Consider the following 24,363-nt stretch of genomic DNA (forward strand, 5'->3'; position numbering starts at 1 on the left):
GGATGCAGGAGCCTGGTGGGCTGCAGTCTGTGGGGTCGCTAAGAGTTGGACACGACTGAGCGACTTCACTTTCACTTTTCACTTTCATGCATTGGAGAAGGAAATGGCAACCCACTCCAGTATTCTTGCCTGGAGAATCCCAGGGATGGGGGAGCCTGATGGGCTGCCATCTATGGGGTCGCACAGAGTCAGACACGACTGAAGCGACTTAGCAGCAGCAGCAGCAGTTCTAGTAGGAAATGACATTTTGGGGATTCTGAGCTAAAAAGACTATAGTCTGTTCCCTTGACCAAAGAGCTCACTTCCCACAGGCTGCCCCTGGGGCCAAGGGAGTTCTCATTCCTTGCTGCGTAGCTGCACACTTGGGAGTTGTGGCGCAGGCATTGAGAAGCTCCACCCCAGAGAAACCACACGTGTGCACCAGGGACAGGTCTGTGAGTGTTCCTGTAGTACTGCATGTGAAAATGAAAACATCAGAACCCTGATGTCCGTTTGTAGTTGAATGGATAAATCGTGTATATCCTTCCAATGGACTGCTGAATAGAGCTGCACTCATTAACACAAATGAATCCTGGAAATGCAGGATTCATGGAAGAATATATGTAATATGCTATTGTGATAAAGTTAAAAAGCAAGCAGAAATAATATTTAGAGATACTTATCTGTGTGGTAAACTATTGAATAACAAAAGCAAGGGGTTAGTGAACACAGTCAGGAGGGAGGCAAGGGAATGCCTTCTGTGAGGAGTGCACCAAGAGCGTCAGCAATATTGGAAACGCTTTCTTTTCACAGTTGGATGCTGAGTTCATGGGTATTCCTTTTATTATGATTTTATAACTATATACACATATGTAAGGCATAGACTTATTTGTATCAATTATTTTATTAAAGCGAAAAGTCTGTTACATCTAAAGAGGCTTACGTGTAATTCCCTTTAATGGAAGAGAGCACAGCAAGTTCAAGGGACTCAAAGACTATGAAGCTAGAGGAGGACCATGGACCAGGAGGAGGCTGGGATCATTCAGGGCCTGGTTGACCGCATTAAGTTTTTCAGGATAAGATGTTTTGTCTTCACCCTCGAGCACTGGCAGAATATTGAAGGACTGTAAGCAGGATGATGCCATGTATCAAGCTGGAGCCTGGAGAACACAGAGGGCCCTGTACACACCTGAACTACTTCTCTTCGACTTGGTGCTTGGGATTTTGTTCCTGAAAAATTACTTGTGGGACCATCTAGAGGCCCAGGGTGATGGAATAATTCTCCGGAGAGGATTTATATTTCCTTCTGCCAGTTTCCTCCAAGAACTGCCAGCTTGCGATCACATTCATCCCAGTCTAAGGCCCTAGTGTAGTGGACTGTGTAGATGTTCTGAATCAAAGCTGCTGGCTTTTGTAAGGCTTGGCTTCCTGGTTTATCCTGGTCCTGAGGTTATAACCCTTCAGGTACTATCCTAAACGTGAAGGTACGGGCTGCCGTAGCAGGCGCCCTATCTTGGGTGTGCTTTGGGAGACGTCTTATTTTCCACACTCTGCAGGGCCACCAAGAACGGCACATCTGGTTTACGACAGATATCCCCAGGGTGAAAGCAGCTCTGAGTGTTGGGCTTATTTCTCTTGAGTTTTCAATTTCTTACAGATTTTCCCCCGGAGATTAGTTTATGTCATGTTAGATTTTTGGTGATTTTAAGAAAATCTTTTTAAATATAGTTTTTAAAGTTATCTTCCTTAGAAGGTTTAGTCATAATTACCTACATCACCATTACCAGAGGCAGAAATATTTTCTGTATTTTTATACAGTGTCTTTTAGTTTCTCATATGAGCAAAGGTAAAATTAGTATATTTACTGTTTTCTATACCCCTTTTCTCTATCACTCGATTTTAAGTGATTATATCTTTCTTAATTTTTGCCTTGTACTGTTAAATATACTCATCACTCTTGGTACTTTGACATTTTGAATGATTTTATCTGTTATCTAATGCTAGTTGAAAACCAGAATTATTTATTATTTTTCACAGTTCTGTAGGTTGGTTGGGCAGTTCCTCTGCTTGTTTTCCTAGACTTCTGTGACTTCATTTAGCTTGACAGTTGGCTGGGCTGAAAGATCCTAGGCTTCCCTCACATGTCTGGCCGTTGCTGCCCACTGTTCACGCGAGTACTTAGGTTTTTCTCCACATTGACCAGATCCGCTTCCTTACATGACGGGGTCAGGGCAGCATTTCAAGAGCAGAAAGGTATAAGCTTCAGTGCCTCTCAAAACCTGAGGTCTTGAGCTTGTACACCATTACGTTTGCCACATTCTGCTGGTGAAAGCCAGTCGAAAGTTTAACCTCAGTTCAGGGAGTGGGAAAATAGGTTCCCACTTCTTAATGAGAGGAACTGAAAAATATTGCTGACTGTGTCTCTCACAGTGACGTTTGTCCTTACTAAAAATAATGTGGCAGTCAGTGCATTTAGACCACAGTCCGCCTTCTTTCCCCATTCCTCATATTTGTATCATTTGTACACTCTTGGGAAATATATCACATTTTGTTCTGTTACTATATATATTGTTACACTTGTTTCAGTCTTGGACCTGAGTTTGTTCATGTACATATACACATACTGGAGAAGGAAATGGCAACCCACTCCAGTGTTCTTGCCTGGAGAATCCCAGGGACGGGGGAGCCTGGTGGGCTGCCGTCTATGGGGTCGCACAGAGTCGGACACGACTGAAGCGACTTAGCAGCAGCATATACACATACACACATCGTGTGTATAATACACATATGTACCTGTCTGTACGTGTGTGTATACTGTTGTATAAGTTTAAGATGTGCCGCATAATGATATACAAATTTATTGCAAAATGACTACCATAGTAGGGTTAGTCACCTCTCCTAATTGCCTTTTTTGTGTATTTGGTGAGGACATTTAAGACAGACTGTCTTAATAACTTTCAAGTATATTATAACAGTGTTTTTAAGTATAGTCACCATTATTGTACATTAGCTCCAGAACCTACTCCTAACTGAGAGTTTGTACCCTTTGACCAGTATCTCCCTATTTTCCTTACCTCCCTGCTTCTGGTAACCAAAACTTTCTGTGAGTTTGGCATTTTAAGATTTCATATATAAATTAGACCATACACTATTTTTCTGACTTAACCTCAATTAGCATAATGGCCTCAGGGTCCATTCCCGTTGTCACATGGCAGCATTTCCTGCAATTTCTGATTGAATGATATTCCAGTGTATGTGTGTGTATTTTCTTTATTTCCACATGTTCTGTATCCATTCATGCACTGTATGTGTGTGTATATACACATACACGTATATATGCACACACATATCTCCATGTGTATATATCCAGATCCACCACATTTGTAAAGTCCATTCACCCGCCAGTGAACACCTAGGTTGTCGTTGTAGGTTTGTCCATTATCTCTTGGTTGGCTGAAGATGATCTTGCAGGTCAGGCAATTGGAGCTGTCAGAGACCGACTATGAATCACATGCGCTTTGCTCCAGAAGTCCAACCTAATGTTAATCTCAGAACCTTACGTAGCTACCTGTGAGACAGGGCATCTGACTAGAGACAGCAAATGAGACGTGGCAGTTTACAGTACAAAATGGGATCAGAGCTAGTACTGGAAACATCTGTATGATTCACAAATCACATTACTGTTGACGCAAACCACCTCTATCATCTGAGGTACACTGCTGCACAGTGCGATAGTCCGTATTAATAATAGTGATCTTTAGTAAAGATCGTTGGGGTTCATTTTGTTTAAGAAGGTTTGGAAGCTTGTGGCATGTTTTAGGAAAATTGCCGTTAAACGTTATTAAAACATTTAGTGAGTTAAGTTTTTCGTTTTTTGGGAAATCATTTCTTTGGACCTGTTATTTCCTAGATAGAGACATACCAGATAAATGTGATGCTGCGGAAGTTTCTACAAGAACTTCAGATAAACTGTGTTTTGTTGATATTTTAATGTATTTCAAGCTTATTGCCGTGGGTGAAACAGTTTCTTGTCTTCAGTTGCAGATTCCTTGTCCTGTTCTGTAATGCAAAATGTTCAGCCTCCCAAGTCCAGCCCAGTAGTGTCCACTGTTGTGTCAGGAGCCTCGTCGACTAGAATGCCTCCTGCTGCAAATCGTCCAGTGGAGCCTGTGGCCTCTGTTACACAGCCATCAGAGCTATTACAGCAGAAAGGTATTTGAGAAATACGTTATACTAGGTATAGTACATACATACGTATGTGTACATGCTAATTCAAATAGGTCATTTTAAAAAATCAAACTGAATAACCATAATTTATAGAAAATATGAAAAAACTAATTTATAGTTTCTATTCAGATGATTATGTTTTAATATATTCCAGCCTCTGTTTGATTTTATATATTGTAGAATTTTGTTAAATCTGTCATGTATTTTATATAATTGTAATCAGTTTACATAATATTTTGTATTTTGCTTTTACATGTGTTAAATTATGCAGTTCTCCATATATGTCGTATAGTTTTGTAATCGTGATGACTAATTCATTGTGTCAGTGTATTACAATTTACTAATCATCCCTCTATTATGGACCATTTCATTTCTTTTTTTTTTTTTTTATAGATTATTGTTGTTTCTTCTAGGATAAAACACCCAAGATTTCCTTATTTAGTGAATTTACATATCCTCTTTGATGACTTCTTTGCTTGTCTTTATAATTAATATAAAGTAACTTTTGACCCAGTTTTGAGAATGAGAGGATGAAAATGAAATTGTAAGCCACACTCTTGCCTTGTTGACAAACAATGTGGTTTATTTGTTTGCTTGTTTAATAGTCTGCATGTGTTAAGTGACAGGTGTTCTTTTAACCCTGTCTCCCCACACTGGCTTTTCTTTTGGCAGTATTCTTGATTGTTTTCTGTCTGGCTAAAATTGGAGATCTGTTGATGTTTCAGGTTAATATACTGTACTTCTCATTTGATGAGAGAGAACTGTTTTGGGGGATGTGTGCCTTGTGTTCCCATCATAATCATTAGTAATGTTTTAGGCACTGTATCACTGTGTGATGACAACCCGTCACCTTGAGTCTGAAGAACCCTTTTTTGTTTTGAAACTTGGGAAAAGCAACATAAATCCTTCGACTTGTCTCACTGCTCTTACCTGCTAAGTGTTCCTGTGGTCAGCAGAGGCTTAACTATCATTTGATTGGATTGTACATTATAGATTTTCTTACTCTTTTTTTTTTTTTTAAGAAAAGCCAACTGCAGCACCAAAGGGTGTGTCCATTGTTTCCCAATAAGGAATAGAATCTAGTTATTACAGCATTTACCTTCAAAGTGAGGGACTATTGGGAGAGTTTTACTTATCATGAGTAGAAGAAACTTAAGGAAATGGCAACCCACTCCAGTGTTCTTGCCTGGAGAATCCCAGGGACGGGGAAGCCTGGTGGGCTTCCGTCTATGGGGTTGCACAGAGTCGGACACGACTGTAGTGACTAAGCAGTAGCAGTAGCAGGAGCCCTAACTAAATGAGTGGTGTGTTTCCTAACCATTGGTGACCACCTTCCAGATATTACATATCTTGCTTGTTTGGGCCCTTTACATTGCCCCCACTAATTTATTTTAATCCCTTTATCAATTCTACTAGGTAGACATCCTGGTTTTACAGATGAGAAAAGTGACATTCACAGCAATTAGGTAACTTGCTCAAGATTATAAATTAGGGAATAGTAGAATGAAAGATCTTTAACACTCACCTTCCTATCTTGTGTTGTCTCTATGAGGCTGAATTATTGTTTTTGTCAGCTGTTACGCTCTTATCTTACTCAAGATAACGCTCCTTGAATAAGTAACAGAAAAGATAATACTGGAGACATTTGAATTGCAGCTTTTATTGTTCTGTTTTCTGAAGTAGAAGGTTGGCTACTGAGAGGTCTCTGCCTTTGGATAGGTTTGGAACACACCCAGGTCTGTGTGAGCTCTGGCACCAGGCGTGCTGTGCACATAGTGGTTTGTGGGCCTGATACTTGTGGCAGTTGTGTAGCCACAGCTGTGTACGGTATGCTCTGGGTCTGATACGACTTCTTGAATATTGATACTTGAAAGAGATTAGTCTTTTTCTCTTGTGAATGAACAATGTTGCCTGCTGTATAACAAAGAATGGGGCAGCCACCAAGGCACTGTAGCTGCCCGCCAGCAGTCAGCCCTGAGGGAATTCAAGACAGGCAGTGGGGCCGCCTGCTGCCTTGCCCTAAACCACCTAACCCTAAACCGCTGCAGCGGTGTGCCTGAGGGAGCTCGGAAAGGGAAAGAACTGGACGTTGGCCTCCATAGAGGCGGTGCATATCAAAGGAGTGATTTCAGTGCATCTTCCCGTATGTAGAAAAGAGCTACATCCATTAACTGGTTTTCTTTAATTAATGGTGATCTTTTGATGTTCCACCTGCCTGGTCTTTGTCTCCAAAACCTCTGTATATCCTGGCTCCTCCCTTACCCCTTCAGAACAGCCCCTCAGAGCTGTCTGAGATACCTGGCCTCCAGGCTTGAAGTCCTCAGAAAGCCAGCCAGATAAAACATAGTTCTCAAGCTTTAGGTTGTGCTTTTTTCCCAGTATTTCAGAGATAGCCTTTCTTAGTTATTCTCTCAGCAATTTTTACTGGTTTTTAGAGGAGAGACTTTTTTGCTTGCGTACCTCCTAAAATTTTTTTGAAGGAAACTAGAACTACTTGAACATTTTTAGATCGACATCTAAAATTTTTCACCAGAAGTTTAAATACTTGCAGTTATATAATTTTCAGTGTACTGCATATATTGACTTTTAAAACAAAGATGTTGTGTTTTTCGTTGTATCCACTGGGATGAAGTCTGTCATCCTTTAAAAAAAATAGTGAAATTAGCCCTTCTTTAACAATTAGAAAGTTTACATTTTTCCTTTTTCTTCTTAATATCATATCTCCTCTCTTGAATGTAGTAAAAATATATACTTAAGCTAGAAACTTTTTAACGCTCCCATCATGCTTCTCTGCTACTATATATATATGCATATGTGAATATATATGCATATGAAGTTCTAAAATTTGTGTTATTGTCTATAACCACAGGTGTCTCAGCGTTAACACTTTTTCTTCTTGATTATTCTATCAATACAGTTATTTTGAGTTTCTAGTTGGTGAAGATAATAAACATTATGAATTTTGGTGTTTTTTAAATGGAAAGTACCTTTTCATTGGAAATACATCTTTCATTGAAGTTAATGTCTTTCCCTCCTCCCCACCATAGCTTTCTGTACCTGGATTGCATATGGTTCATTATTAAAATAAGATAAATTTTAGAAAAATGTCATTTATAGTTGTTTATTTTTGTACAGATGATTACTGAGAAAATTTTGTTCATGTAAGGTAGATAGGAATGGTATTGGAAGGGTTTTATTAAAGTAATATTGTTCTTTTAGGTTTTTTAACCTTCTGAGCTTATTTTCCCGGTTGTAGATAGCTGGTAACATTATTTCATGTAGCAGTTTACAGTTTAAAAATACCTTTAGGTTTTATTGTCTCACTTGATCATCATGTGAAGCAGACATACCATATATTTCTTCTATAGAAGAGAGAAGTTGAGGTTTAGAGAGATGTTTGTTTTACTGAGTTAGCAGTTATTCAAAATACTGTAAATTTCATTATACTGAAGCCACTCAGCAGCAGTATAATATCGCATGCTTTTATCTCACAGGTAGTGTCTCTGCATAACCTAATTGGCAAAGGCAGTCCTCATTTTCAAACCAGTGAGGCACATTTTATTCTTTGTCAAATAGTCTGATTTAATTTTTAATCCAATGAAATGTGTTCCTAAAGTTTCAGGAGGTATCATAATTCCACTGAGAAATAAATTTCATCTTCTGTCTCATAAGCCAAAATTACTAAAAGCTGTCAAGTTTAAATGTCAAAGTTATTCTTTTTTATAGTAAGTTATAAAAACTAGCCTGCAGAAGGCAATGGCACCCCACTCCAAGTGTTCTTGCCTGAAGAATCCCATGGGCGGAGGAGCCTGGTAGGCTGCAGTCCATGGGGTCGCCAAGAGTTGGAGATGACTGAACGACTTCACTTTCACTGTTCACTTTCATGCATTGGAGAAGGAAATGGCAACCCACTCCAGTGTTCTTGCCTGGAGAATCCCAGGGACGGCGGAGCCTGGTGGGCTGCTGTCTATGGGGTCGCACAGAGTCGGACGCGACTGAAGAGACTTAGCAGCAGCAGCAGCAGCATAAAAACTAGACAGTGAATCAATATGCTGTTACTCATTGCCAAATTTGAAACAAAGCATTGTAATATGTACCTAATATTAGGCTATTTGTGAAGCCAGGCTTGTCTTAAAAAACATTGTATTCCTGTGGTAAAATACATGCATAGTGTCAGTCTCTCCAGTCACGTCCAGCTCTCGACCCCACGCTGTAGCCTGCCAGGCTCCTCTGTCCATGGAATTCTTCAGCCAAGAATACTGGAGCAGGTTGCCATTCCCTTCTCCAGGGTATTTGCAGGCAGATTCTTTATCTTCTGAGCCACCAGGGAAGCCCCAAATATATGTCTAGTGTTTATCAAACTCTGTTATTTGACATTTTTTTAGTATTTAAATAGGAATCATGCATAAAAGTTAAAAATAATTCCATTAATTTCATCAGACATAGTAAAAATTTGTACATGTACAAATATATATGTAGTATGTATATGTATTTTATAAAATATATATACATATATATACTATTAAGTACTAATAGATTTATTGTTGTTTAGTTGCTAAGGTGTGTATGACTGTTTTGTGACACCATGAACCTGTAGCTCGCCAGTCTCCTCTGTCCCTGGGATTTCCGAGGGAAGAATACTGGAGTGGGTTGCCATTTCCTCCTCCAGGGGTTCTTCCTGACCCAGGGATAGAATCCATGTCTCCTGCATTGGTGGGCAGATTCTTTACCACTGAGCCACCTGGAAAGCCCAGTTAATAGGTTTACCCGCTAATAAATTTTTTGTTGTTGGTTTTAAAAGAAGGTAGAAGGAAGTAAATATTGTATAAAATAGAAGGAGATATGAAATGGTTATAATTATTATAAATATTTTATGATAAAATGTGTTGTAAAGTACTTTATTGAATATCTCATAGACTTTGAGAGGAATCCAGTGTATCTTGAAAAAGACTGGTAGTCCTAGAAAATATTCTACTTGTTTTTAAAGGAACTGGCATTACTCAAAATATTGCTCAGATTGGTGGAAGGTTCTTTTTCTAATGACTTGCCCTAGGGATAAGTATTAAGAATAGTTGAAAATAATTGTTTTCATTTAAATATACACAAAAACATGTTTTGAAGTTCAATAGTGATTGTAGCGAATACTTGTGTAGTATTTACTGTATTTCAGGTTCCATTCTAAGGTTTAAAATATATTAATTCATTTAATCCTCCCAGCAACCATTTGAGATAGTCATTGCCCTGTCTTACAGACGATATAAATGAGGAACAGAGAGGTTAGTAATTTGCCCAAAGACACACGGCTAGTAAGTGGTATTTCCTGGAATTGAACTCAGAGACCCCATTTTATCCATAATGTCCTGCTGCTTTGTCTGTTTAATATTTCTTACTGTTTTTACTTTGTTCTCATCGAACTCTGAAAAGCAGTGGCTTCTTTGATAGTAGTGATTGGGTCCTGCATACGTGCAGAATCATTAAATAAATCATTATTCCCACTACCCTACTTTTCAATATTTCTGAATTAATAAAGCCAACCCTGTTGCTAATATGTTTAATTTTTAACTGAAGCATGTATGGAAAGGTAAAAGAAAGTCTGTAGATTTAAGGTGCCTTGATTAATCATTTAAAGAAGGAGGAAACTTTCTTATATTAAGATTTAGGATAAGGGAATGTGTTTCCTTTATAAGTTGAGAAAAAGCCTGTTCTTAACACAGGTGCTTTCTTAGATGGATAAAGTACAGGAAAGTAAGTACTGTGGAAAGTGATTCCCGTAAAAACCATTCTTTCGTGAGAACCCTTGCAAAGTTCTCTAGTGTATGTGCTTAGAAGACTAGGTTAGGAAAGGTAACAGTCGCTCAAAAGTCTGAGCTCTTGAATTTAAAAAAGCTAGCCTCCCCAAGGGATTTATTTTCTCTTTAGACTGGTTTTATTTATTCCCAGTGTAACTGTATCTAGGGAACAGTAGAGATGCCCTTTATTAAGCAACTCCAACTCTCTGAAGAGAATACTTTAATGACAGGTAGTTTAAAGAGAATGTCTTTTTTAAAGATATTGGGGACCTGTTAGTAACAGGTTCTTTATCATGTCATTCAGTCTGTGAAATAGTGTTCTCCCTCTTGGTTTTCTAGATTTATACCTTGAAAGCTCTGACAGTGAAATAGGAATGCGGCTTTGCTTCCTTGTGTGGTGGTGGTGGTGGTGGTGGTGGTGGTGGTGGTTGAGGCGGGAGGGCCATGTGCACTTCTACAGTGTACTGTGTGCAGTCTAGAGCAGGGCATTCAGTATGGAGTGATTGCTCTTCTGGTTGTTTTCCGTTTCCAGTTTTCTGGACTGATTGTTTTTCTTACCATTCTTCTGTGGATTAAATAGAATGTTATATTCTTGTACCATTAGTATTCCTAAACTTTTTACAAAGTTTAGTTAAACGAGCAAAGAAAGGTTAAATTCAGAGTAGATTGAGTCATAATTGGGAAAGAGCTTAAATATTGATACATTCATCTCTAGAACTTCTCAAAAGAGATTGCCTCTTTTTAGGACAGTAAAATTAAATATGTTGTGTGACATTCAGTTAATATAATATGTTGACAACCATTGACTGATCTAAAATGATATTATAATAAATAATATTACTGTTCCATCTTATTTTTAGGTTTGTTCCGTGCATTAAGTAGTTGCTCTATAAAATTTTTTTTTTTTGCTTCCAATTCAGCATTGGATATTTTCCCAGTAATACGTGAAACCTGTTTTTATTCAGTAAATCTGGAAAAAGAGGAAAATATTTGTCTTATAACACATATAGTTTTGCCCTATGCTTTGACTCCTCTGATTAGATACAAAATCAGCAGTCTACACAGTCATGAAAAAAATGGATTTTCTTCCTGTTTTTTGGCCTTACCTTAGCACAGTAGATAGAAATTTCTTGTTTTCTTCTTTCTCTTGTTTCTTATTATATACATACACATACTTGTACTTTTTAAAGTGCAGTGCTAATTGGGGTTTTGAGAAAGTATTTCATGTTTAAAAAAGTCCTTAAATTGAAGAATTTTTCTATAAAATATTTTTACTGTTAGCATGTCTAAATATAAACTTCTTAGTCTATTTAACCTAAAGTCTAATATTAGTCAAATTTTCATTTTAACTAGGCTTTTATTAGAGGAACTTGCCACTCTGAATTGGGTCTTTCAAGGTATCAAGTTTATTTTTTGTGTTGCCTGAACTTACTTTGCACTGATATTTACTTTTTCAGGTGAATTTGTTATAACTGCCATTTTATCTGTATTTAAAACATATTTCAGCAAAGCTAGCAGATTTGTCAGTGACGTCTTTAGTCATGAGGATCAAAGCTTTACTCATATACAGTTTAACTTTCTTACTATACACATGAGTTATGTTTCTCCATGCTAATTAGGAAGGTCACCTGGAAAAAAAAAAAAAAAAAACGAGCATGAGAGGACTACCACATGATTTTTTAGTGAGGCAGGGCTTCATTGTACTTCGAATATTGTGACATGTTCTTGAAAATCCACTTTATGTTTCTGGGTTATTTTTTTTCTTTTTGAAATTGAGCTCTAAGATTTTTCTTTGTAAGGATGTTTATTCTTATTTATGAAGAGTATGTATTTTTAAGTGTATATATATATACATGTTTTTAAAATTTTCCCTCTTAAAAATTTTGTGGATCTTAGTTTTTGTCCTGATTTTGCTAGAATAATTCAATAATGAACATACGCAGCCAGCTTTTTTGTTTGAAAGGGAGGTATTGTACAGTTACCAGCTGTGCCTTTTCCATAGGCTGCCTTCTCTTGCTGTATCTCCCACTGCAGACCAGTCTCCTTCACTTAATTCAGTCTCACATATAGGCAGTAGGCTGATACTGAGATGATTTGCTGTCTCTGAAAATTCACTTTAATTGTCTCACTTGTAGGACCACAGTTAATAAGCACCCCCCCTCTTTTTTTTTCTTTTGAGCATCTCCTCTGAGCAGAGAACTATGCTAGATACAGTTCTTTTCTTTAACTGTCATTCTTTTTCCGTTATGAGAACTGAGTTACCATCAGGGTGGCATTAGCAGAAGGAAGGTACTGAGGATTTGTATGTGTGTTGTATGCTGTATAAATTCATTTCAGTAGAAATGATCACTGCTCACCAAGAATACATGGTCCCAAAGGAAGTATACTACAAGGGCCCCAAGGTCAAAGGAGGTAAACATGTGTAGAGCTCAGTAAAATGTTCAGAGAATATCGGTGGAGTTTCCTAAATATTATTGATGTCAGACATGGTGTTTTGTTTTGTTTTTTTTTTACACTTAAACTAGTTCATATTAAAGCTGCTTTTACTAAACTGCTTCGCAGAGATTTCTAACAGTTTCAGTTTTGATTATCAATTAGCTAATATTAATATGCATGCTGAGGTGTTCTTTGGAATGTCAGAGTTCTTTCTCACTTTTGATGCAATGTCAAAATTTTATTTCTCATCTTTCCTGTTGGTTTGACTCTTGTGTTTGTGCTTTCCACTTTACAGGCATGCAGTATGGTGAATATGTTAATAATCAAGCTAGCTCCGCACCAACTCCCTTGTCATCAACTTCCGATGATGAGGAAGAGGAGGAGGAGGATGAGGAAGCAGGTCTGCTTTAGCTTTACCCCAGTTCTTGAACTTTTTCCTACTCAAGTTTTCTTTTTATGTCCATAGTCTTACTCGTCCTTAAAACAATGTGTCTGCAGATTTAGCTCAATAGATTGGTTTGGGTTATAGAAGGTGGGGGTCACTGGAGGTGTTTTGCTTATTTGTTTTGTGTTTCCTCTTTTGGACATCTTTACCATTTTGTAAGTAACAATGCATTTTTCATGATGACAGAGTGCTTTCTTCTTTCAGAAGTTTATTTTCTCTCATGCCACATGCTAAAGAATGAGTCCTGACTGATGCTTTTGGCTGATGATTGCTGTAGCACCCTTTTAGGAATGTTTTATTTTCTGCTTTGCATGCTACTTTGGGATAATCAAAATGAATCATGTGGGTTTTATAAAACTGATATAAAAGTTGGAGAGCGTTTCTCTGAGGTCTTTTTTTTGTGGCCCGTCTTGTCATATATTTTGAAGACCCCATATTTGTAGTTGTTTTCCTACTTCATGAAGCAGAAGTTCACATCTTGCTAGTGGAAGGAATTGTGCATGCGATGATGTGTTGCAGCCTGTTTAATATCTTTTTCTACCTTTGATAAGTATAACTGCTAAATTTTAAGTAGTTCAGTTGCTCTGTTAATTCTAATATTTTAAGACTGAATCAATAAGTGATGATCTTTCAAGTTATACATGACCATGATTCTCTGTTATCTTTATAACTGAGTGGAAGGATTTGCTCTGTAAACAGTCTGTTTAAATAGAGCTTTCTGTTTCCTTTGCATTTTTTAAACATTCAAATCCTTATGCATGATTTGTGGGGGCAGGGTGAAAGTTAAGGGTTCCAGAAGGATGGTAATTTTTTCTTCCCTTAAAAATCCAGATACCCATTTATCTTTATGAATTTTTGGTAGCTTTTTATTTTACATAATTTCAGTCTTACCGAAGAGTGGAAGAAACTACCATATATACTTTACCAAGATAAACCATTTTTGCCTCATCCTCGCTATATACATTTTTTCCTGTGTCATTTGAGTGTAAGGTGGAGATACCATGAACCTTTACCTCTACATATTTCAATTTGTATTTACTGACTGTAAGGACAGTGTCTTATGTAACACAAACATAATATAGTTATCAGGAAACCAGTCACTGTTACCTTAATATCTGTTATACAGTCCGTAGTCAGATCTTAACAGTTGTCTTAATAAGATCTTTTATAGCCGTTTCCATGGCCTAGGATCCAATCCAGGGTCATGGTGTTGAATTTAGTTGCCATTTATTTAGACTTCTTCAACCTACAACAGTCCCTTAACCTTCCTTTATTTTTCTGACTTTTGATTAAATTGAAATCACACATTTTTGGCAAGATTACCACTGAAGCAGTGTGTTCTCAGTGCCTCCTGTCAAGAGGCGCTGATTTGTTCTCATATTGATGATATTAACTTTGATGACTTGATTAAGATGGTGTCTGCCAGATTTCTCGGAGAAGGCAATGGCACCCCACTCCAGTACTCTTGCCTGGAAAATTCCATGGACGGAGGAGCCTGGTGGGCTGCAGTCCATGGAGTCACTAAAAGTCGGACATGACTGAGCGACTTCACTTTCACTTTTCACTTTCATGCATTGGAGAAGGAAATGGCAACCCACTCCAGTGTTCTTGCCTGGAGAATCCCAGGGACGGGGAAGCCTGGTGGGCTGCCGTCTATGGGGTCGCACAGAGTCGGACACGACTGAAGCGACTTAGCAGCAGCAGCAGCAGCAGCTGCCAGATTTCTCAACTGTAAAGGTACTTCTCTTTTGCCTTGAAATTAGTAAGTAATTTGTGGGGAAGTTCTTTGATACTATTATAAATATCCTGTTCTTTATTAAACTAGCATACATTAGTTTGAACATTCTTCGGAGATTTTCCAGTTCTAACATTCCTTCTTTGTTTATGAGTTCAGGTTTCACTGTGAAGAAGAGCTTTCTCTTCTCCCTTACTGATTTCTTTGGGTTTATAATGACTCATGGATTCTTGTTTTATTCAGTAGATAATAATCCATTACTGTCATTAGTTATTCTAATAGCGTTTTGTCCTCAACCTGGCCAGCAGCAGTTCCTTCAAGCTGTCTTTTAAAAATGTTCCCATGAATCTTTAAGCACTTATTTTAAGTCCGTTAAGTCCTCATTAAGATGTTCCTAGCTCATCTTGTGTTTGAGCGGCTGCATTTCCTTCAGTCCTGGTACCTGTAGTGGAGAAGGGCATTTTAGGAACCAAGATCTTAGTGTAATTGATGGCCCTTGCTGCTGATAGGCCACTGCTCCCAGGCCCTGATATTCTAATTATTTAATGCATGTGTTATTCAGATCCTACAACTGTCTCAGTTTTTAATCTTATGATCCTAATTTTACACAGTTCAAAAATGTGTTACTTTGTGTAATGTTGTCAGCCTAAATTGCCCTGTTTTTGTTCTGCTGAACAATTAGGTGCGTTGGTTGGAAATCCTGTTTCCTTCGATGGAAAAAAATCAGAAAATCAAAAAGATTTAGCATTTATGGCTTTTCTCCTGTCACCTTACATTATTTAACTAAAGCTGTGGCTTTTTGTATCATTTCTTCTAGATTCAAACCCCCATTTTGTCACTTACTAGCTTTGTGACCTTAGACAAGTTTTAAACTTAGACAAGTCTTAAACTCATTGAGTCTCAATTTACTCATCTTGTCAGTGGAGAATAATAGTAACAGTTACACATGGTTATTTTGAGGATTGAAGGTGTTCTCTGTCAAGAGCTTAGAACAGTGTCTGGCAAATGCTAAAATCTCTCTAAAAATTAATTGTCATTAATAATGTTGAGAGCATGTTCTTAGTTTTATTCTTCCCTACAATCCTGCAATGCAGAGATAATTGGCTCCATTTTGCAGATGAGTTGATTGAGATGTAAACAACGCATTTGCCTCAAACTAGGTCTCTCTGTCTGCTGAGAGGTATGAACAGCGTAGTCTTCATCTCCTCATGAGAACATGAAGCCCTGAAGTAGAGGGGACTAAAGAGCACATGCAGTGCTCACCGTGGTGTTGCTTAAGTATTGTCTTCCTCCTTTGCCTTTTTATCGTGTAGCAGGATAATAAGGGCTTCCCTTGTGGCTCAGCTGGTAAAGAATCCGCCTGTAATGCAGGAGACCTGGGTTCGATCCCTGGGTTGGGAAGATCCCCTGCAGAATGGAAAGGCTACCCACTCCAGTACTCTGGCCTGGAGAATTCCATGAACTGTATATAATCCATGGGGTCGCAAAGAGTCAACACGACTGAGTGACTTTCACTGTTCATACTAAAATAAAATAAGACTGTATTATGGACATTTTTCCTAGGATGCTGGTGTTATCTCCTTATGGTTTGTAAATAAAAATCCTGTTTTTGTTGGTTTCAAATTAAAGGGACATTCTGAGTGAGGGGAAAGAAAAAATAGAAAGGAAATTTAGCTTTAAAATGATTTTTTAAAAGTCCTGGTCAGTTACAGTATTTTTCCATATGTAAAATGGTAAAAGAAAGTGCCTCAAATTGGTGTGGAGGTTACATATAAGTAGCTCTAAGAAGTAGAGAATTTGGAGTGTTCTATTTGTTAAGTGTTTCAGTAGTGTTTTTTTCCTATAATCATTAGATTCTTGTGTGTTTAGTTCATGTGAAATTATGCTCCAATTTTGGAAAAATTTGTTAAGCAGTAGTAAAATATCAACTAACAGGTTTGGAAATCATAATATTAATATTCTTTATGCTGTGCTGTGTGTGCTTAGTCACTCAGTCATGTCCAGCTCTTTGCGACCACGTTGACAGTAGCCCGCCAGGCTCCTCCGTCCGTGGGATTCTCCAGGCAACAATACAGGAGGGGTTGCCATGCCCTCCTCCAGGGGATCTTCCAACCCAGGGATCCAACTCAGGTCTCCCGCACTGGAGGCAGATTTTTTACTGTCTGAGCTACCAGGGAAGCCTGTGTATATTCTTTATAGTTACAGTTAAAGTGACTCTCCATTTATTTTAGCTTTTCATTTATTAAAGCTTATGGTTTGCTTGACAGTGTGTCTGTCTAGGAGTCAAGTACGGGGGTATTTCTTTAAAGCTTTCATTTCTTTTCCCAAAGCTTTCAGATTTAAAAGAAAATTTTAATTTCAGTTCTGATTTTACATTAAACCATCTAATTATATCTTTAAAATTACATGCTACAAATAGGCTTCCTTTTTCAAGTTTCCTTGTTAAATGCATACTTGGAAACTGAAATAGGATTTTGTACTGGAGACAGTCTTATGTTTTGTTGGAAGCTTGTGAAAGTTCAGAATTGTTAGAGAATAAACTTAAATTTAAAGAAAGCAGATAGCAAGCTGCTCATAATGGTTATATCTTAAATTCCTCACTAAGTTTATTCAGGTCCAGATATTCTCTCCTTCAGTTGTTAGTGCTAGAGTGGACCTTTGGTGGACAAATACCGTCATACCTGTACTAGTAAGGGATACTAACTTGAAAATGGGAGTGAAAAGTAACAAGCAGTGAACTGAAATTGAGAAGTGAGATAAAGTGAAAAGGAGGCGGAGGGTAAAAAGCCAAAGCCCAGTGCCAGCCCTAGTCCCTGGAAGACACTGTCTAACATTCTGTCACCTGCTCCCCATATGCCCCGTCACCTTTCCTCTAGGGAATTTTCAGGTTGGGAAGAGGCCGGAGGACAAGAGGAAGTTCTCTCCCATAATGTGACAGCTTGATGCTTTATTTTGTAAATAATGTTAGAAGAAAAAAACTTTTTTTTTTTCATGATGAGTTTTAAGGTGCTGGTCAGTTTTTACTTGACTTTCACACAGACTAATTATTCAGTGCCAGGCACGACCTCAGAGAGAATATGTTTTTGGTTGGCTTGGTTATTTTAAAAGGTAATGCTGCATTTTGACATAGAACAAGTTAAGTCAACTCATAAAGAACAGGACAGTATTGGCCTTATTTCTAACTTCCAAAGAAAATTCCTTTTTTTTTTTTTAATAGTTCAAGTGTATCATGCAGTATTACTAACTATAATCATTATGTGCTATACATTAGATTCCCAGGTCCCTAGAAGTTTTATAACTGGAAGATTTTCTTCTTTGATCAACATCTTCCCTTTTCCTCCACCATCCTAACACCCCTTGCCAAAGAAAATCTCTAAAAGAGTTCAATCTGACTTTCTGTCTTTTTGATAATTTTATTTGTTTTTGGCTGTGCTGGGTCTTCACTGCTGCACAGGCTTTTTCTCTAGTTGCAGAGAGGAGGTCTGCTCTCCAGTTGCAGTGCACAGGCTTGTTGCGGTGGCTCCTCTTTTTGTGGATCACGGGCTCAGCAGTTGCAGCACAGGGCTTGGTAGCTGCTACTCATGAGCTCCAGAGCACGGGCTCAGTAGATGTGGCATGTGGGCTTAGTTGTTCTTCAGTATGCGGGATCTTCCCAGACCAGGGGTTGAATCCATCTCTCTTGCATTGGCAGGCTGATTCTTTTACCACTGAGGGAAGCCCCAATCTATCTTTCTCACTAACTGATGTACTACTATTTGATTATTTTAAAAAGTAAATATCTTCCAACTAAATTCAGTACATATTTAGTATATTTTTAAAATTTTAGAAATTGAGTACATATACTGGGTCTGTGAAGGAAGTAAAATGATACCAATGCCACTAAGAACAGTATTAGTTTGAGGGTCTTCAGTATTCATTGAAATCAGTCAGTTCAGTTGACAGTCATGTCTGACTCTTTGTGACCCCATGGACTGCAACATGCAAGGCTTCCCTGTCCATCACCAACTCCCAGAGCTTGTTCAGACTCATGTCCATTGAGTTGGTGATGCCATCCAACCATCTCATCTTCTGTCGTCCCCTTCTACTCTTGCCTTCAGCCTTGCCAGCATCAGGGTCTTTTCCAAGGAGTCAGTTCTTCACATCAGGTAGCCAAAGTATTGGAGTTTCAGCTTCAGCTTCAGTCCTTCCAATGAATATTCTGTACTGATTTCCTTTAGGATTGACTGGTTTGATCTTCTTGCAGTCCAAGGGACTCTTAAGAGTCTTCTCTAAAACCACAGGTCAAAAGCATCAGTTCTTCAGTCCTCAGTTTTCTTTATAGTCCAGCTCACATCCATGCACGACTCCTGGAAAAACCATAGCTTTGACTAGATGAACCTTTGTTGCCAAAGTATTGTCTGCTTTCTAGGTTGTCTAGGTTGCTGTCTAGGTTAGTCATAGCTTTTCTTCCAAGGAGCAATCGTCTTTTAATTTCATGTCTACAGTCTCCATCTGCAGTGATTTTGGAGGCCCCCAAAATAAAGTCTGTCAGTTTCCATTGTTTTCCCATCTATTTGCCATGAAGTGATGGGACCAGATGCCATAATCTTAAGTTTTCTGAATACTGAGTTTTAAGCCAACTTTTTCACTCTCCTCTTTCACTTTCATTAAGAGGCTTTTTATTTCTTCTTTGTTTTCTGCCGTAAGGGTGGTGTCATCCGCATATCTGAGGTTATTGATATTTCTCTTGGCAATCTTGATTCTAGCTTGTGCTTCATCCAGCCTGGCATTTCGCATAATGTACTCTGCATATAAGTTAAATTAGTAGGGTGACAATATTGAGCTTTGACGTACTCCTTTTCCTATTTGGAACCAGTCTGTTGTTCCATGTCCAGTTCTAACTGTTGCTTCCTGATCTGCATGCAGGTTTCTCAGGAGGCAGGTAAGATGGTCTGGTATTCCCATCTCTTGAAGAATAGTCCCCAGTTTGCTGTCATCCACACAGTCAAAGGCTTTGGTGTAGTCAATAAAGCAGAAGTAGATGTTTTGCTGAAACTCCTTGCTTTTTCGATGATCCAGTGGATGTTGGCAATTTGATCTCTAGTTCCTCTGCCTTTTCTAAATCCAGCTTGAACATCTGGAAATTTTCAGTACATGTACTGTTGTACTATTGAAGCCTGGCTTGGAGAATTTTGAGTATTACTTTGCTAGTGTGTGAGTTTAGTGAAATTGTGTAGTAGTTTGAACATTCTTTGGCATTGCCTTTGTTTGGAACTGGAATGAAAATTGACCTTTTCCAGTCCTGTAGCCACTGCTGAGTTTTCCAAGTTTGCTGGCATATTGAGTGCAGCACTTTAACAGCATCATCTTTTAGGATTTGAAATAGCTCAACTGAAATTCAGTCACTTCCACTAGCTTTGTTTGTAGTGATGCTTCCCAAGGACCATTTGACTTCTCATTCTGGGATGTCTGACTCTAGGTGGGTGATCATATCATCATGGTTATCTGGGTCATGAAGATCTTTTTGTATAGTTACTCTGTATTTTTGCCACCTCTTCTTAATATCTTCTCCTTCTGTTAGGTTGATACTATTTCTGTCCTTTATTGTGTCCATTTTTACATGAAATATTCCCTTGCTGTCTCTAATTTTCTTGAAGAGATCTCTAGTCTTTCCCATTCTATTGTTTTCCTCTATTTCTTTGCATTGATCACTGAGGAAGGCTTTCTTATCTCTCCTTGCTATTCTTTGGAACTCTGCATTCAAATGGGTATATCTTTCCTCTTCTCCTTTGCCTTTAGCTTCTCTTCTTTTCTCAGCTATTTGCAAGGCCTCACCAGTCACTTGCCTTTTTGCATTTCTTTTTCTTGGGGATGGTGTTGATCACTGCCTCCTGTACAATGTCACGAGCCTCTGTCCAAAGTTCTTCAGGGACTTTGTCTGTCAGATCTAATCCCTTGAATCTATTTCTCACTTCCACTGTATATATAATTGTAAGGGATTTGATTTAGGTCATACCTGAATGGTCTAGTGGTTTTCCCTACTTTTTTCAATTTAAGTCTGAATTTTGCAATAAGGAGTTCATGGTCTGAGCCACAGTCAGCTCCTGGTCTTGTTTTTGCTGACTGTATAGAGCTTCTCCATCTTTGGCTGCAAAGAATATAATCAATCTGATTTTGGTCTTGACTGAACTGGGATAATAAAACCAGTTATTTTATTGTTTCTCTGAAAAATGTTTTGAGTTCTGAACAACCAAATTATAAACAGATTAACAATGCTCCATATGTGAGCTTGATGGAAAACCCAAGAAGCTCACAGTCTGATTTGGAATATAGAATGGAATTACAGTCAGTCCTGTGTTAATCGTGGTGCTTTATAGGATTACATAGGAGAATCTAGAACCAAAGGTAGGGTGGAGATGACTGAGAGGGTTCTGGAGGGCAGACAGGGAAACCTGAACTGAATCTGAAAGAACTTGGAATTGAGCAAGTGAGGGACCTCGGGAGAGGCAGAGACACTTTTTTGAAACAAAGCAAGAAGCATGAGAGATAGTGGCATATTTGGGGAACTTTAGCGAGTTTGGACCTATTGTTTGCAGAGGGGAAGTGGTAAGAAGATTTGGAATGAAGGTGAGTAGGCTGGATAAGATCTTTAATAACCTCACATTTCCTCGTAAGTAGTTTGAGTTTTATCTTTAAGGTAGAGGTGAAGGAATTTACATGGGAAAATAACGTAACCAATTTGTATTTTAGAAATGCAAGTTGATTTTCATTAACAGAAGAAATTGATTAGCGCTAGAGGCTTTTTGAAATAAGGAATAAGCTAGTGAGAAATAAGACTAAGGTAGCAGAAATTTGGAGGAGGGAAGCATATTAGCAGAGTATTCCCGAAAGAAGGGAACCATTTTTACAAATCAAAAGAAACTTGGTTAGCAGTGATAAATGTGAAGTTTGGGTTGAGGCTTGAGAATAAATGCTTGGCTTTATCAATCAGGAGGTTTTGTCTTGTTCTTTCTTTTCCTCTCTTTTGTAGCGGTTTTAGGATAGGAAGAGGGAAGAGAAAAGATGAAGAATGTTTTCTCAGTCTTTGGCTAGTAACTATTTAGTTTATATCTGTTATAGCTCTTTAATCTTAACATTACCCCTGTGGAGTTATAAAATCTGTTGTTACAAATAATAAATCACTCAGAAATGTTAGGAGTCTTGTCTATTTTCTCTCAGGCTTCACTTATAGCTCAGTTGGTAAAGAATCTGCCTGCAGTGTGGGAGACCTGGGTTCGATTCCTGGGGTGGGAAGATCCTCTGGAGAAGGAAATGGCAACCTACTCCAGTATTCTTGCCTGGAGACTCCCATGGACAGAGGAGGCTGGTGGGCTGCAGTCCACGGGGTCGTGAGAGCCGGACACGCCTGAGCAACTAAACTCCACCGCCCGTTTTCTCTCACCTGCTAAGTGGCAGAGGTGGGATTTGGCTTACACTTTTTCTGTGTTTTATACATGTTATGAGGAAATGCAATTTCAAATTGCCTCGTTCATTTCAAGTTGAAAAATATTAATAAGTGCATTTGACTTTGTTGACCCAAGCAGAGAGAGTGGCTTAAGTCTTTTTTAGAAGGCTTTAGTGTACCGTGGTTTGTTTTCCCCCAACTTCACAGATTCTGAGCTATTTACTTGACCTTACTTCTGATTCAGCTCCTGCTCTTTTTCAGCTTCTTGTCTTCTCTCAACCCGTGACATAGAGCCAGTAAAAGAATGAGGAAAAATGTTCCCTGAGTGTTACATCCATTGGATCTCAGAATATTTATTATCAGTAGCTGTACTGTGAAGTCACTGAGGCAGACTTGATGTAACGTTTAAGAGTGGCTACAAGTGCCAGAACTTCTCATTCAGCTAAAACTAGTTTGGATGCAGAAAGCAGTATTTTACTTGGTATCATGGTTCCAAATATCAATATAGTAGCGTGGCTGCCTCTGTGTACTCGCAGTATGATAGGGCAGCATACTGTGATTACTCTGCAGTACAGTGTATGCTTACAGTACAGCTTGGAAAGTGCAGGAATTTGTCCCAGCCCCTTTTCCTTTAGCAGCCGTAAGTTCGCTTTCTATGGCTGTGAGTCTGTATTTTGTATGTAAATTCATTTGTATTATTTTTTAGATTCTCTGCATAAGTGATACCATACAGTGTTTGTCTGACTTCACTAACTACAATTTTCCCTAGGTCCATCCATGTTGTTGCAAATGGTGATACTTCATTCTGTTTTTAATGGCTGCTTAGTACTCTAACATATATTTATATATCACACCTCCTTAAGCCAATTGTCTGTTGATGGGCACTTGGGTTGTCTTCATGTCTTGGCTGTTGTAAATAGTACTGCTATGAACACTGGGGTGCACGTATCTTTTCTAATTAGAGTTTTTGTTTTTCTCTGGGTGTATACCCCCAGCAGTAGGATTGCTGGATCATGTGATAGCTTTGTTAGTACTTTTTTAAGGAACCCCCATACTGGTGTCCATAGTGGTTGTACCAGTTTACATTCCCATCTACAGTGAATGAAGGTTCTCTCTCCACACCCTCCATAGCATTTCTTATTGGTAGAGTTTCTGATGATGGCCATTCTGATCAGTGTGTGGTGATACCTCGTAGTTTTGATTGGCATTTTTCTAATTAGTAATGTTGAGCATCTTTTCATGTGCTTATTGGCCATTTGTTTATTTTTTTTTGTAATAAATGTCTGTTTAGATCCTTTGCTCATTTTAATTTGATTGTCTTTTTATTGTTGAGTTTTTTTATTTAAGAGCTTATTTAACAGTTCTGTAAATATTTTATTTACAGAACTTTATGTAAGAGTTCTGTAAATATTTTGGATATTAGTGAGTCACTCAGTTGTGTCTGAGTCTGTGACCCCATGGACTGTAGCCTGCTTTGTTCCTCTGTCCATGGAACTCTCCAGGCCAGCATACTGGAGTGGGTAGCAGTTTCCTTCTCCAGGGGATCTTCCCAACCCAGGGATCAAACCCAGGTCTCCCGCATTGCATGGTGTATTCTTTACCATCTGAGCCACCAGGGAAGCCCAAGAATACTGGAATGGGTAGCCTATCCCTTTTCTAGGGGATCTTCCTGACCCAGGAATTGAACTGGGGTCTCCTGCATTGCAGGAGGGTTCTTTACCAGCTGAGCTACCAGGGAAGCCCAAGTTTGGATATTAGATCTTTATTAATCAGATATATGATTTGATATTATCTCATTCTGGGGTTATCTCTTAACTTGCTTGATAATATCATTGGAACACAAGTTTTTAACTTCATGAAGTCCATTATATCTATTTTCTTTCTTCTGTTGCTTGTGCCTTTGATGTCATATCTAAAAATCTATTGCTTAATCCAAGGTCGTGAAGATTTACTCCCATATTTTAAGAGTTTTAGCAGTTAGGTCTGTGATAGTTAATTTTAATGTAAGGTGTAAGAAAGGGATCTAAACTCTGTCTTCATTTCTTCATCTCCTCCTCCTCTCAGCCCTTGGCAACCACCAATCTACTTTCTATCTCTGTGGATTTACTCTTCTGGGTATTTCATATAAATCATACATGTGACCTTTTGTGTCTGGCTTCTTTCATTTAACATGTTTTCAAGGGTCATTCATATTGTGGCCTGTATCTGTACTTAATTCCTTTCTATTGCTGAATAATATCCCATTGTATAGATACACTGCATATAGTCCATTTTGTTTATCCATTCATCTCCTGGTGAATATTTGGGTTTTGGTTTATTGTTTTTTAAT

General features: G+C 38.4%; 1 protein-coding gene across 2 annotated transcripts in view; it reads left to right on the top strand.

The window, feature by feature from the left end:
* SEC24B (SEC24 homolog B, COPII component) overlaps positions 1-24,363 on the top strand; it is an 81,991-nt gene that overhangs the window by 23,054 nt on the left and 34,574 nt on the right. The window contains exons 3-4 of one of the 2 annotated variants that reach the window (XM_086407021.1): positions 4,018-4,191; positions 12,727-12,831. In XM_086407021.1, coding sequence (XP_086263147.1) covers positions 4,018-4,191; positions 12,727-12,831 — 279 coding nt within the window. The remainder of the gene's footprint in view (positions 1-4,017; positions 4,192-12,726; positions 12,832-24,363) is intronic. The other variant, XM_086407022.1, reaches the window with a different exon arrangement.

Source organism: Bos grunniens, chromosome 6 (assembly GCF_055505025.1).
Source record: "Bos grunniens cultivar Pamir isolate PY7600 chromosome 6, Bosgru_T2T1.0, whole genome shotgun sequence".
Taxonomy (NCBI): domain Eukaryota; kingdom Metazoa; phylum Chordata; class Mammalia; order Artiodactyla; family Bovidae; genus Bos; species Bos grunniens.